General features: G+C 37.8%; 1 protein-coding gene across 2 annotated transcripts in view; it reads right to left on the bottom strand.

The window, feature by feature from the left end:
• The window catches only part of DPYD (dihydropyrimidine dehydrogenase), an 880,709-nt gene that overhangs the window by 369,211 nt on the left and 494,901 nt on the right, over positions 1–16,597 (bottom strand). For both annotated transcript variants that reach the window (XM_043876118.1, XM_043876119.1), the window contains exon 14: positions 3,449–3,613. In XM_043876118.1, the coding sequence (XP_043732053.1) occupies positions 3,449–3,613 (165 nt within the window). The remainder of the gene's footprint in view (positions 1–3,448; positions 3,614–16,597) is intronic.

Genomic DNA, 16,597 nt, shown 5'->3' with positions numbered 1-16,597 from the left:
CTTTCAGTAATAAACTGAGAAAGGGCTTCAGTAGAAATGACATATCTTATAATAGAAGTATATTGCATACCACTGTTCTTCCTTTATTAATTTCTCTAACAAAGCCATCATTCCCTTTTCTACCTTCACCAGCTGATTCACTGATAAATCCTTACCTTTTGCCTAACTCTCTCTCTAACTGCCACAAATGATAGAAAATATCAGTCTTTGCTTCCTAATTCAGTGCCTTCAGACAAAATGCACCAGGTATTTGTTGGTAAAATTTTTTGCAGCCCTAAAATATATGATTTCTAAGGTTGTTGTAGTGAGAATGAAAGGATTCACTTAAAATTGATTTCTGTAAGCCTTAATTATACATTTCATAATAAGCATTTCAAGAATCTCAGCTTAGGGGAAAAAAAAAAACCTCTTAGTAATAGATTGATTGATACAATTATCAGTGTGCCAAATTTAACTCACAGATAAATAAAAGGAAACCTTGAAAGCCAAGAAGAAATCTAGTATAAGTGTGTGTGTATGCGCTGGGTGGGGGGGGGGGGGCAGTGTATGTGGGTGTGGGTGTTCATTTGCTCAGTCGTGTCTGACTCTTTGTGATCTCATGGACTATAGCCCATCAGGCTCCCCTGTCCATAGAATTTTCCAGGAGAGAATACTGGAGTGGGTTGCCATTTCCTACTACAGGGGATCTTTCTGACCCAGGGATCAAACCCATGTCTCTTGTGTTTCCTGCATTGACAGGTGGATTCTTTACCACTATGCCATCAAGGAAGCCCATATAAGTGTAGGCTTTGGTGTAATTCTGTGACAGTTAAGAAACAAGCCCCCTTACAAGATATTTCATCTTTATATTCAGGATGTTCTTCCAGCTGTCTCTAGTCCATGGTCAACTGGTGCCTACTGTCTCTGGAAATAGAGATACTGGTTATGGGTGTTAGCTGACCTGTAAGCCACCCAACACAATTTCTTTTTCAAAAAAGTTAGCCCTTGATTAGAAGCTGCCACAATGGGTTGAATTATCCAATCCCTGTCATTAAAGGTGGCAGCCACACACTTGAGAATGATGTGGGAAAACTCCAGTGAGAGTGATAATTAAACTTGGAAAATGAAGGATCACCTTCTTTCATTCAGCTCATTGGGTTTGGCATCAGAGTAATTCTAAAACAGTGGGGGATATTCTACTCTCAGCATGGCAATATCTAGGTGCACACACATTATTTCTATGGGTTCAAATGGGAATGCCATTTTAATTGTATTTAAAATGTTAACTTTGATATGGGGAGTAAAAATGTTAGAAATTAGTTCTAAGAATACAGAAAAATAATAATGAGTGAAATCTAAATGGTGAAAGAATTAGAAACAAGAAAAGCATGTATTGTTTTCTCAGAAGAAGAAGCATTATAGGAGAAGAAAATTGTTTCCAGGGAAATTGAAACGAACATTTAAATGTGTTCAAGTCTTTCTATTTTACTGTAGAATCACAAAGCAAGGGTTTTGTCTTAACTTTTCTTGTCTACTTACTGTCATTTCTTAGAGGTCATTATTATAACATCTTATTCTTGCTCAAGAGAGGGTAGAAAGTATCAGGGGAGCTTTAAGACAAGTTATTAATAGGAGTTATTTTCCAGAAAAAGGGTTTTTTTTTTTTTTTTTTTTCAAATACATTGGCTCATCTAAATACTATTGAAGGAATATTTCCTACTATTCTTATTTTGCATTAAATAAGTAATACTGAGCTTTTAAGAGGACCTGGAATGATATTGAAATATAAGCAGGCATACTACTGAACACTATTACTAGAAAGGGCATGGATGCTAAAATCAAATTTTAAGTTCAAATTTTGGCATCACCATATAACAGCTGTGAGCCTTAAGTATGCTACCTACTGCCACGTGCCTCATCTGTTTCCTCATCTGTGAAATGGGGGAAATACTACTACCTATCTTATAAAGCTATTAAGAAAATTAAATGAGTATTAAAATATATAAAGCATTTATAACCATATCTAGTACAGAGTGAATATTATATAAGTGCTCATTCTTACATAGGGTCACAGGGTTACAAAGAGTCAAACACGACTGAACCAACTAAGCATGCACACACACTTACTTATTACCATTATTATTTTATTTCATAAAACTGTAGACTATGTTTAAAAATATATTAATAATTATTTTTATGGTTGACCACTTTTGTCCTTGGCATTATGAGAAAAGTTTCCCAAAACATGTGGATTCTTTAAAATACAAATAGTCCAACAAAATTGTTACTAGAGTTGATGTATAATGCTCAAACTGATAATTGCAACATCAAGCTCCAAAAGTGAAAAATTCTTAATAAGCAGAAGCTATTGATTTCAGATGGCCTTTATATAGTTTCTTTCACATCTGAAGGGTTGAACTGAGGAAGATAAATTGTATCCTATGTGATTATATTTTAAGACAAGAGAGAATTTGGAAACAATTAGAGCTTTCTAAAACAGAAAAATAAACCTGATGAGCTAGGCAATTGTGTGATAGCTGAAGTCCCTTTGTAAAATTTTCTGATTTATCAGTTTGTGGGCAAACATCCACATATTTCATTGGATTTTACATTACTTATTATTATTATTAGAATATTTGAAGTGTTCTCATTTATCTCTAAAAGATCATCACAGAAAAATCTTTTCTACAATGTAAACATTGCCCCAAACCTCAACATCAATTCACCACCAGCTCATTGAGAGAGAAGAGAAAGAGAAAGAAATGTGTGTGTGTGGGTGCATGTGTGTTCACAGTGAAAGGGGCTAGGGGACAAGGAGGAGAATGAATGAATTACATTAAGGACAATCCTAACCAATATTGAAGAGAAAAATACTGTGGACTAAAAAAAAAAACACAGGCAATCTATAAAAATCCACAAAGAAACGAAATACTATCTGTAAGCCTGATTTTACTGTAATATTTGTACATAATACTTTAGAAGGAAAAAAGGTTTTATAAAAGCTAGTTTGCTCATTCAGAATAAAGGTGTTAAAACATTTGGTAAGTTATTTCCCACTGAAAAATATAAACTACATAAGAAATTCTGCATCTGCTTCAGCTTTATATTTAAAATGATTTACAGTCTGCAATTTCTTCCTAAGGTCATCACCTTCATAAATACTAGCCACATACAGTGAAAACCAACTCAATAAAATGAGTATTTCATTTCTCTTCCTCCTGCTTATATAGATACTTCTTCCATCTACATGGCACCCATTTATAACAAAGACTTACATTGTGTGGATTTTTATGAGTTCTTTAGCATTTCTTTCTTTTTTATCTTTCTATGCATCAGCAAAGCAACTGGCAGATTCTTTAATAAAATATATTATACACATTAATATTTATAAGCCTATGAATTGGATGTTTAAATAAACATTCGCCAACTTATGCCAATTCTTTTGTTTTAGGCGTTAAATCACACTTACATTGTCTGGAAAGTCGGCTTTTAGTTCAGTGACACTTTGACACCAATATGCAGCCGTTTTTTCACTGATGAGCTCAATATTCAGGAAAGAGCTCTGTCCAGGGCCATACATGGGGCCAGAGGTGGTCCCCCGGATGATTCTGGGTGAAACATTTGTCACTATATCCTGTTGAAAGAGTAAAGATATTGAGTTTCCTTTCTACAAAGAAAAACTGTTATCTTCATTCTATGCTCATTTCCATATGACAGCATTCTACCAAGTTCTGTCTCACATTTTTAATATATTTTAAATTACAGCTGAACATAAACTACTTAATGAAAAAGTAAAAATATAATATTTGTTAGCTTTATTTAAATTACTTCCTATAATTGTAAGGTTAGGCCAGTGGAAAAAAGACATAAATTCATTTCCACTGGTTTGTGGCTTATACATTTTAATTTATTTGCAATTAAATAATAAATAAAAACACATCAAGTAAAATGTCAAAATATTATTTCAGTCTATTTAATCTAAGTATCATCAGTGAGATTTTAACTCAAATAAGAGTTAATGTTTGCAAAGAAAAATTTTTTTTCTAAGAAGTAATTTCAATATAAATCAGCTAGAGTATATATTAGCACCACTGACTCATCAAACTTTAAAACACATTCTAACAAACTAGGTTGACTTACCTATATTATTCTAACTATAAATTTACATTCTCAATAAGTACTAATTTTTCCCGAAACTGGAATGAGGCTATCAATAACTTCCTGATAACTATAAACAGTAAACAGTCAAATTAACTTGCTTGTTAAGTGTAATTAACAATCCATAACTGCTTCTAAAGCTGTATTAACAAAGAAGAGGAACATCCTTACATTACTAAAAACTAAAATGAAACAAAGAAGAAAAATGTTTCTTTAGCCAACTTCCAATTAAAATTAATTTTGAGTAAAGGTCATTTAGTTAAGGATTTATCAGAATTAGTCATTTAAGTACCCCTCCTCACCATCTTGTCACTTTTAGTGAGATAACATGAACCCCCATTAGTATATAGCAATTAAGGTCAATTTACATATTTTAATTAAGAACCACCCCATATAAAACAATTAGCGTAATAGGCATACTAACTGGATTTCATAACATTTGGACGTTTTTCCAACTAGATAGACAGGAAACCTTAATTAGCATTAATTAGTGCTGATCTGCATATGTTTGATAAGGCATACCCTTGCCACAAAAGATTATTTATTCCTGAATCTGCCAAATGCTACAGTTGCAGAGGATAAAAGGACTTTTCTACACATTGCATGTTAATTTCTGGCAATTTACATTCACTTTTACATTCGAATTAGTATATTATAAAATAAACGGTATAAATGTTACAATAAGCCGCCTTAAATATGTACGTTTTTACTTATAGGAATCCTGCCAGTTAATGTTTTACTAATTAAGCTATTTCACTTCTATTGTAATTGTAGGAACGTCACCAGCCTTACTTTGATTTGCTATTGTGAAACCATGTTACACAATCTTAACGGGTAAAATGACATGTAGAGTCACTCCAGGAAGCTCATGCCTAGTGAGCCCAATTTCTTTCTTGGCAAATGCTTAAATGTGTGGAATGTATCTCTGCAGGTAGCTTCTGTGCAGCTCATCCAGGTAGGGACTCTCAGGCTGTCATGGTCTGAGAGGACAATTCTAGAAATGTTTCATTCAAATCAGGTTGATTTTCTCTCATATTTCAATTTTCAAGAGCCATAATTTTAAGCTTTGAGCTCCTCCTTTCCTCTGCATTTTTCGTCACTTTATAAGGCCAATCTAGGTCACAGGCTGTGCTCAGCACAAGAGAATTTGACCAAGGAGCAAATATATTCAGGACAAGAGTTCAGTTCATCAAGTCACATGCCCTAGCACTGGGTAGTTCCACAAACGAAAGGCCGCAAGTTTTAAATGACTGTCTTATCATTTATTGGTCCGTGTTAAGGAGGAAAAAACTTTCCTCCATGCTTCCAGATTTTTCAGACTAGTCTAAGAATTAAACTGACATGAGATAGACTAACAGGAGAAAATGAAATTCACTTCATATGTACAGGAATTTCACATATGTGAGAGCGTCAGAGCTGCCACATGCATGAGACGTTCAGAGACAGAAAAGTTAAATGAAATATACATGCCATTCAGAGTTAAGGAAAGGAGTGGGGATACGGGGCTTCCAAGAACCTGAATGGTCATCATAGGTCAATAAGTAGATCCTTGCCTTGTTGTATAGATGGGGTCACTTTAGGTAAGTAACTCTGGGAAAGATTCCCAATTTAAATTATTCTTTATAGTTAAGAGAGAGCAATGGTTTCTCTTGAAGCTGCAGGATCTTGACTTCTTTTAGCTCAAAAAAACCTTCATGCAAAAGTAACACACTTTGGGGAGGTTAATTCTGAACCCCTGCATCTGGAAGTGGCACCTTCTGCTTATTCAACAAAACTGACTCATGTGTTAGACTCACTGCTCCTGCCCGTTCTTTAGGACTTAGCTTAGACTTCAGTCTATTTAGGAATCCTTTCTGATCTCTCCAGCACCATCAGGTCTTAATCTGATCTTATTCACACCATCGTCACAGTACATAACTTTCCCAATTGGTACTCTTAATATTCTATCTATATTTTTATTGTCTATATTCTTGTCAGTACATTCCAGTAAAGTGTAAATTTTGAAAGGAAGGAACTATATCCTGTTTACTATTGCATAATCAGCTTCTAGCCTAGCTTTTAATGTGTTCAAATATTTTTTTCACTAAAAGTACAGCTGATTTATAATGTTGTGTTAGCTTCATGTGTAGAGCAAAATGATTCTTTCGCGTGTGTGTGTGTGCATGCATGCCCTTCCCAGGTGGTGCAATGGTAAAGAATCCTCCTTCCAATCCAGAAGTCATAGGAAACATTAGTTTTATCCCTGGGCCGTCAAGATCCCCTCAAGTAGGAAAAGGCAATCTACTCCAGTATTATTGCTTGGAAAATTCGGTGGACAACAGAGCCTGGCATGGTCCATGGGGTTGCAAAGAGTTGGACACACAACTGAACATGCATGCACAGTGTGTGTATTTTTTTCAGATGTTTTTCATTATAGGTTATTATAAGATAGTTGCTAATGCAGTAGATCCTTGTTGTTTCAAATAATGTTTTAAGAAGGAACCTAGACAAAAACCCTAGGCACTAGAATAGGTCTTGTCCTGAGGCATGGTAACTATAAGGTATTCACTGTTGGCCTTATTCTGTTGGTGAACAAATGGGCTTGGACTTAACATTCAGGAAGTCATTCATTTGTGGCTTAAATAGGAAGATTCCCTGAAGGAGAGAACGGCAATCCACTCTAGTATTCTTGCCTGGAGAATCCCATAGACAGAAGAGCCTGGCGGGCTACAGTCCAGAGTGTCGCAGAGTCAGACACTACTGAAGCGACTTAGCATGCACAGACACGCACTAGTCCATTTACTTGCTTACCCTGATCCCTCAGAGACACTTCCTCTGAAAACAGTCCCCTCCCCGACACTATGGCTACATCCTGATACCTGCAGGCAGTCATGTAGTTTGCCCAGTACTCCACTTCTTTCTCCCCATCCTAGCCTACCGCAGAGCTTCGATGACACAGAGCATAACTGAACTTGATCACTCTGTAACTTCTAAGACCTTCTTGACCATTGACCCTAAATTGCTAGATTTATCAGCTCTCTAAGATCCAAATAGAATAACTTCATTCATATATATAAACTAACTCTTACACTTTTTCAGTTCAAGTGATAAGAATTTCTAAGATATTTCTTTGGGTAAAGATCCTGATAAGAAGATGATTTCTTCCTATCAAGACCTAAACCAACTACAGTTGCCTCTTGTATTTATTTGTGCCTAGGCTGTGCTCACATCTTAACAGACTGCACAGAGATTTTCTATATAATAAAATAAAAAGACGTGAATATAATAATAACAGCTGTACTGAGAAAGGAAAAACTCAACAGTCCAGAAATTTTAACCCATATGCTATTTTACAGGATTCCTCCTAATGACAATTTGGCCAGGAACTCAAAACAGCCAAAAGGGTCAATAAGCTGTGATATTTAATCAAAGTACAGTTAAGCAAATGCTTCTTTCTTAAAATGTCCTGCCTCAGTGACACCTTAAAACCTCAAATTCTTCCATTAGAGATTTTGTGTACTATGGGTTGAATTTATTGTTAATGTTGGAATGGTTTCATTTTCCTCTCCTATAAACCAATGTTAAACTGTAATATACCATTTGAGGATTATCAATGATTTCCTTAACCAAGAATCAACAGGAAGTACAAGGCAAATCAAAGGGAAATTTTGTCTACTTTATGACATGCACTGTTTATTCCTTTATGTTGATTTATGACTTAGCAGCTTTCCCAGGCGGTGCTAGTAGCAAAGAACTCATCTGCCAATGCAGGAGATGTAAAAGACATGGATTCAATGCCTGGGTTGGGAAAATTTCCCTGGAGGAGGGCATGACAACCCACTCCAATATTCTTGCCTGGAGAATGCTATGGACAGAGGAGCCCGGCTGGCTACAGTCCATAGGGTTGAAAAGAGTCAGACATGACTAGAGTGAGTCAGCACACGCACAAGTATGACTTAGTGACTGAACAATAATAGAGCTCCTCGAAACGGATCTGTTTTCTCTTTCCTTAACTCAAGCACTACTGCTGCTGCTGCTGCTGCTAAGTCGCTTCAGTCGTGTCCAACTCTGTGCGACCCCACAGACGGCAGCCCACCAGGCTCTGCCATCCCTAGGATTCTCCAGGCAAGAACACTGGAGTGGGTTGCCATTTCCTTCTCCAATGCATGAAAGTGAAAAGTGAAAGTGAAGTCGCTCAGTCGTGTCCGACTCTTAGTGACCCCATGGACTGCAGCCTACCAGGCTCCTCCGTCCAGGGGATTTTCCAGGTTAGAGTACTGGAGTGGGACTCAAGCACAAAAGATACTAAATAACTTCCCCAATTACAGGCACCTATTGTGTAGAACTCAACTATCCATGAGGCAATTGTTACCATCACAGCAATTTAAAAATTCAGCATATGAATATTTCAAATTCAACTAAAGTGCCAAAATTCCAATATGGTCACCCAGTGATTAATCAGTAACATAAACTTTAGATTTTGTTTCCCAAATTCAGTCATATTTGCCACTGCTATGTCAAAAACATTCTCCCCTGACTGGAGATTCAGACTTTTTGAATTAAAGGAAAGATGAATGAAAATTGGATACAATCAATTATGCTTAGTTATCTGATTAGAGTTAGAGCTTCAATACTTGGGTAATAACTTACTAAAGCATTTGACCTGGGAATACTAGAATGTATTATTTAATAAGATAACATTTTGCTTTAATATTTAATAGCTAAATCATATTAGCAATGCAAGGGAGTTAACAAAACAAAATAAACATATTCAAAAATAGGTTCAGTTAAATTCAGTCACTCAGTCGTATCTGACTCTTTGCAACTCCACGGACTGCAGCACGCCAGGCCTCCATGCCCATCACCAACTCCCAGAGATTACTCAAACTCATGTCCATTGAGTTGGTCGTTCCAGCCAACCATCTCATCCTCTGTTATCCCCTTCTCCTCTCGCCTTCAATCTTTCCCAGCATCAGGATTTGTTCAAATGAGTCACGTCCTCGCATCAGGTGGCCAAAGTATTGGAGTTTCAGCTGCAGCATCAGTCCTTCCAATGAACATTCAGGACTGATTTCCTTTAGGATGGACTGGTTATATCTCCTTGAAGTCCAAGGAACTCTCAAGAAATTTCTCCAACACCACAGTTCAAAAGCATCAATTCTTCGGCGCTCAACATTCTTTATAGTCCAACTCTCACATCCATATATGACCACTGGAAAAATCATAGCCTTGACCAGGCAGACTTTTGTTGGCAAAGTAATGTCTCTGCTTTTTAATATGCTATCTAGGTTGGTCGTAACTTTCCTTCTAAGGAGCAAGTGTCTTTTAACTTCATGGCTGCAATCACCATCTGCAGTGTTTTTGGAGCCCAAAAAATAAGGTCTGCCACTGTTTCCACTGTTTCTCCATCTATTTGCCATGCAGTGATGGGTCCGGATGCCATGATCTTAGTTTTCGGAATGTTGAGTTTTAAGCCAACTTTTTCACTTTCCTCTTTCACTTTCATCAAGAAGCACTTTAGTTCTTCTTCAATTTCTGCCATAAAGGTGAAACCATCTGCATATCTGAGGTGATATTTCTCCCGGAATCTTGATTCCAGCTTGTGCTTCATCCAGCCCAGTGTTTCTCATGATGTACTCTCTATATAAATTAAATAAGCAGGGTGACATATACAGCCTTGACGTACTCCTTTACCTATTTGTAACCAGTCTGTTGTTCCATGTCCAGTTCTAACTGTTGCTTCCTGACCTGCACACAGATTTCTCAAGAGGCAGGTCAGGTGGTCTGGTATGCCCATCTCTTTCAGAATTTTCCACAATTTATTGTGATCCATACAGTCAAAGGCTTTGACATAGTCAATAAAGCAGAAATAGATGTTTTTCTGGAACTCTCTTGCTTTTTCGATGATCCAGTGGATGTTGGCAATTTGATCTCTGGTTCCTCTGCCTTTTCTAAATTCAGCTTGAACATCTGGAAGTTCACGTTTTCCATACTATTGAAGCCTGGCTTGGAGAATTTTGAGCATTAATTTGCTAGCGTGTGAGATGAGTGCAATTGTGCGGTCGTTTGAGCATTCTTTGGCATTGCCGTTCTTAGGGACTGGAATGAAAACTGACCTTTTCCAGTCCTGTGGCCACTGCTGAGTTTTCCAAATTTGCTGGCATATTGAGTGCAGCACTTTCACAGCATCATCTTGTAGGATTTGAAATAGCTCAACTGGAATTCCATCACTCCCACTAGCTTTTGTTCGTAGTGATGCTTCCTAAGGCCCATTTGACTTCACATTCTAGGATGTCTGGCTCTAGGTGAGTGATCACACCATCATGATTATCTGGATCATGAAGATCTTTTTTGTACAGTTCTTCTGTGTATTATTGCCATCTCTTCTTAATATCTTCTGCTTCTATTAGGTCTATACCATTTCTGTCCTTTATTGAGCCCATCTTTGCATGAAATGTTCCCTTGGTATCTCTGATTTTCTTGAAAAGATCTCTAGTCTTTCCCGTTCTATTGTTTTCCTCTATTTCTTTGCACTGATCACTGAGGAAGGCTTTTTTACTCTCCTTCCTATTCTTTGGAACTCTGCATTCAAATGGGCTTATCTATCCTTTTCTCCTTTGCTTTTTTCACTTCTCTTCTTTTCACAGCTCTTTGTAAGGCCTCCTCAGACAGCCATTTTGCTTTTTTGCATTTCCTGTTCTTGGGGATGGTGTTGCTCCCTGTCTCCTGTACAATGTCATGAACCTCCGTCCATAGTTCCTCAGGCATTCTGTCTATCAGATCTAGTCCCTTAAATGTGTTTTTTACTTCCACTGTATAATCGTTAGGGATTTGTTTTAGGTCATACCTGAATGGTCTATTGGTTTTCCTGACTTTCGTCAATGTAAGTCTGAATTTGGCAATAAGGAGTTCATGATCTGAGCCACAGTCACTTCCCGGTCTTGTTTTGCTGACTGTATAGAGCTTCTCCATCTTTGGCTAATATAATCAATCTGATTTCAGTGTTGACCATCTGATGATGTCCATGTGTAGTCTTCTCTTGTGTTGCCAACAAGAGGGTGTTTGCTATGACCAGTGTGTTCTCTCGGCAGAACTCTATTAGCTTTTTCCCTGCTTCATTCTGTACTCCAAGGCCAAATTTGCCTGTTAGTCCAGGTAGCTCTTGACTTCCTACTTTTGCATTCCAGTCCCCTACAATAAAAAGGACATCTTTTGTGGGTGTTAGTTCTAGAACGTCTTGTAGGTCTTCATAGAACTGTTCAACTTCAGCTTCTTCAGCATTACTGGTTGGGGCATAGACTTGGATTACCATGATATTGAATGGTTTGCCTTGGAAATGAACAGAGATCATTCTGTCGTTTTTGAGATTGCATCCAAGTACTGCATTTCAGACTCTTCTGTTGACTATGATGGCTACTCCATTTCTTCTAAGGGATTCCTGCCCACAGTAGTAGATATAATGGTCATCTGAGTTAAATTCACCCATTCCAGTCCATTTTAGTTCGCTGATTCCTAAAATGTCTATGTTTACTCTTTTCATCTCTTTTTTGACCACTTCCAATTTGCCTTGATTCATGGACCTAACATTCCTGGCTCCTATGCAAGATTGCTCTTTACAGCATCGGACTTTACTTCCATCACCAGTCATATCCACAGCAGGGTGTTGCTTTTGCTTTGGCTCTGTCTCTTCATTCTTTCTGGAGTTATTTCTTCACTGTTCTCCAGTAGCATATTGGGCACCTAATGACCTGGGAAGTTCATCTTTCAGTATCCTATGTTTTTGCCTTTTCATACTGTTCATGGGGTCCTCAAGGCAAGAATACTGAAGTGGTTTGCCATTCCCTTCTCTAGTGGACCACATTTTGTCAGAACTCTCCACCATGACCCATCTTTCTTCATAGCCCTACATTCATGGCTCATAGTTTCAGTAAGTTAGACTGAAAGGTTGTGGTCCAGGTGATTAGATTGGTTAGTTTTCTGTGATTGTGACTTTCAGTGTCTGCCCTCTGATAAAGAAGGATAAGAGGCTTATGAAAACTTCCTGATGGGATAGACTGATTGAGGGGTATACTGGGTCTTGTTCTGGAGCTTCTCCTTTGCCCTTGGACATGGGGTATCTCCTCACAGCTGCTCCAGCACCTACCATCTTACTGGGGTTTCTCTGACCTTGGACGTGGGGTATCTCCACACGGCCAGTCTAGCAAAGCACTTATGACTTGCCTGTTGGCTCAGTCGGTAAAATGTCTGCCTACAATGTGGGAGACCCAGGTTCAACTGCAGGGTTAGGAAGATCCCCTGGAGAAGCAAATGGCAACCCAATCCAGTACTCTTGCCTGGAGAATCTCATGGATGGAGGAGCCTGGTAGGCTACAGTTCATGGGGTCGCAAAGAGTCAGACACGATTTTAAAAAATTGATATTTATTGATAAGAAAGCATTAGGTGATATCTCTGCTTCATGTGGTACTGTAATTACCATTATAAAATGGAGTGCTTATTCAGAGTGATAATAGTGATTTTTCAGTACTAGTAAAGAGATTTAAATGGTAAACAGGGTGATTATATTTGTTTGTTTAAGATGATTTTCTTGACCTCTCTTATGCTTAAAAAAAAAAAACTATGCTGTTTCCATGGTTACTGCTGGAGTAAGATAGTCACAATGGACTCAATGAAAAGGAAACTTTTCAGAGATGATTTGGTAAAAACTAGAAAAAGAATTGGTGTCCAAAAATGGTAGATGAAAATGAAAAATTAAATTTGCAGGGTGAACCACAGCTACCATGCTATAAGAAATGAATTTTAAAAATATGTTAAATGAAAAGAGTAAGATATTTAAAAAAAAATAAAGACTATGATACCTAAAACATGCTTCTGTGATGAAATATAAAAAATAAGTCAGAGAATAACTTAAAACAATTACCACTGTTACTTTTTGGAGTAAGCTCGGAAAGAAATTAGGGGGTGGAGAAGCAACAGAGGTTTTCTACAAGTATTCATAATATGTCAATTAAAGATTTATTCCTGAACTGCAGAAACACATGGTAGAATAAGAAATCTGGTTAATATATTTTGTGCTAGCATAGTGAATATTGTTATAAGCTATTGATAAAATTTTATTGGTTTACCTAGAAACCTGTAACATAAATCTTAGGTATATTTATTCCTTTTTAATTTCCAAGATTCTGCTGTGAATTGGTTTTTATCCAAAAAAATCTTTTATTTGGTTGTAATAGTTAGAATATCAAAAATGTCATGCACGACAGGAAAAAAATGTCCTTTAAAGTATATCACCTTCTATATAAGTGGGATTTAACTATACATTATTCCATAAAGCATATATATACTCACTTTATAGATAAATTGAATGACAAATATCCTATTACATAATATGATTCTATCATTATAAATCTAGCATACTGCTACCCTGGGAATAGCAAAAAGTAAAATAAAATTCAACAGTGGCCCAGTTTCCAGTGCAACTCCACTATTATGAAAGAACTCTCTAACATTTTATTTTCTACATGAACTTAGTTTATTAATATTTGATTAGTCCCTGAAATAAACTTTATAATGGTCAGAATAATTTCCATTTTGTTTTTTTGGGTGAATGACATGGATAGGATGAGAATGTGTTCTTAATACATCAATTTTCCATCCTAGTATCTTATACAAAGATAGCACTCAAAAATCTGAAATAGTGACATTTACCCATTTGTCATCAGGAACTTTAAATCTGTCTATCCACATGGTTAAACACAGTAAACAAGATCAACAACGTTATCCTAAATACACAAAACAATTTATCAGAGAAATAGTGGTGCTGAAAATGCAGAAACAATAATAATTTAGATTTTTATAGCACAGATATTTCACACAGATCATTCATTTGATCTTTGCAACTCTATCACCATGCAGTTAATGCTACAGTCAGGGCTTAGAGAAATTAAAGTGACTTGCCCACTGTTGCACAGTTCTAGTGAGCATTAGAAATGAGACTAGAATCTAGCTGTATTTATGTTATATGAGTAATAAAATTATTAGTGATTTTATGTTTATGTATATGATAATAATTAGGACTGACTTTAGTTGCAAGAAATATAAATTGACTTAAACAACGTACATTTTAAAAGTGGGATGTGGCATGTGTGCTTTAAAGAAAAGGAATAAATCACATAATGCCAGAAAGGATATTCAGTTAGAGATTGACTCTCTGTCTCTTATCTGCTTCAATTTGTGTATCTATTTATTCTTTTTTTTTCCTGCAGAGGTCTTCCTCTGTCTCAGTTCTAATGACAGAACACAAGTCTGTGACAGGTCTCAAGTTATAAGTTGTACGTGTAGCCTCTCCCACAAACTGGTATCTCTCAGGTCCACCAACCCTGGTGGCAGAGACTCTGATGTGTTTAACTTGGGTCTGAGAGCCCCTGTTTGTATAGTTAACTTTATCCAGTAAGGTGGAGGGCTCCCCAGGTGGTCAGAGTAAAGAACCCACCTACCAATCCAGGAGACATAAGAGACTCAGGTTTGATCCCTGGGTCGGGAAGATTCCCTGGATGAGGGCATGGCAACCCACTCCAGTATTCTTGCCTGGAGGATCCCACGGACAGAGGAGCCTGGCAGGCCACAGTAAACACAGGCACGAAGAGTCAGACGTAACTGTAGTGACTTACACACATAGCACAGTGGAATTAATTAAGATTCACATAGATACTCAGGGCTTCCCTTGTAGCTCAGTAGGTAAAGAATCTGCCTGCAGTGCGGGAGACCCGGATTCAATTCCTGGGTTGGGAGGATCCCCTGGAGAAGGAAATGGTGACCCACTCCAGTAACCCTGCCTGGAAAATCTAATGGACAGAGGAGCCTGGTGGGCTAGAGTCCATGGGGTCAGAAAGAGTCAGGCATGACTAAGCGACTAACACTTACTTATTCAGTTCAATTCAGTTCACTTGCTCAGTCGTATCTGACTTTTTGCGACCCCATGGACTGCAGCACGCCAGGCCTCCCTGTCCATCACCAAACTCCCGGAGTTTACTCAAACTCATGTCCATTGAGTCAGTGATGCCATCCAACCATCTCATCCTCTGTCATCCCCTTCTCCTCCCACCTTCAATCTTTCCCAGCATCAGGGTCCTTTCACATGACTCAGCTCTTTGCATCAGGTGGCCAAAGTATTGGAGTTTCAGCTGCAGCATCAGTCCTTCCAATGAACAATCAGGACTGATTTCCTTTAGGATGGACTGGCTGGATCTCCTTGCAGTCCAAGGGACTCTCAAGAGTCTTCTCCAACACCACAGTTCAAAAGCATCAATTCTTCTCTGCTCAGCTTTCTTTAGAGTCCATTCTCACATCCATACATGACTACTGGAAAAACCATAGCCTTCACAAGATGAACCTTTGTTGGTAAAGTAATGTCTCTGCTTTTTAATATGCTACCTAGGTTGGTCATTACTTTTCTTCCAAGGAGTAAGCATCTTTTAATTTCATGGCTGCAATCACCATCTGCAGTGATTTTGGAGCCCCCCAAAATAAAGTCTGCCACTGTTTCTCCATCTATTTGCCATGAAGTGATGGGTCTGGAAGCTATGATCTTTGTTTTCTGAATGTTGAGTTTTAAGCCAACTTTTTCACTCTCTTCTTTCACTTTCATTAAGAGGCTCTTTAGTTCTTCACTTTCTGCCATAAGGGTGGTATCATCTGCATATCTGAGGTTGTTGATATTTCACCTGGCAATATTGATTCCAGCTTGTGCTTCATCCAGCCCAGTATTTCTCATGATGTACTCTCCAAATAAATTAAATAAGCAGGGTGACAATATACAGTCTTGAAGTAATCCTTTTCCTATTTTGAACCAGTCTGTTGTTCTGTGTCCAGTTCTAACTGTTGCTTCCTGACCTGCACACAGATTTCTCAAGAGGCAGGTCAGGTGGTCTGGTATGCCCATCTCTTTCAGAATTTTCCACAATTTATTGTGATCCATACAGTCAAAGGCTTTGACATAGTCAATAAAGCAGAAATAGATGTTTTTCTGGAACTCTCTTGCTTTTTCGATGATCCAGTGGATGTTGGCAATTTGATCTCTGGTTCCTCTGCCTTTTCTAAATTCAGCTTGAACATCTGGAAGTTCACGGTTCACATACTGTTGAAGCCTGGCTTGGAGAATTTTGAGCATTAATTTGCTAGCGTGTGAGATGAGTGCAATTGTGCGGTTGTCTGAGCATTCTTTGGCATTGCCGTTCTTAGGGACTGGAATGAAAACTGACCTTTTCCAGTCCTGTGGCCACTGCTGAGTTTTCCAAATTTGCTGGCATATTGAGTGCAGCACTTTCACAGCATCATCTTGTAGGATTTGAAATAGCTCAACTGGAATTCCATCACTCCCACTAGCTTTTGTTCGTAGTGATGCTTCCTAAGGCCCATTTGACTTCACATTCCAGGATGTCTGGCTCTAGGTGAGTGATCACACCATCATGATTATCTGGATCA

The sequence above is a fragment of the Cervus elaphus genome, chromosome 20, assembly GCF_910594005.1.
Source record: "Cervus elaphus chromosome 20, mCerEla1.1, whole genome shotgun sequence".
Lineage (NCBI taxonomy): Eukaryota > Metazoa > Chordata > Mammalia > Artiodactyla > Cervidae > Cervus > Cervus elaphus.
Note: the sequence above shows the minus strand (reverse complement) of the source record. Positions and strands in the feature narration are given on the sequence as shown.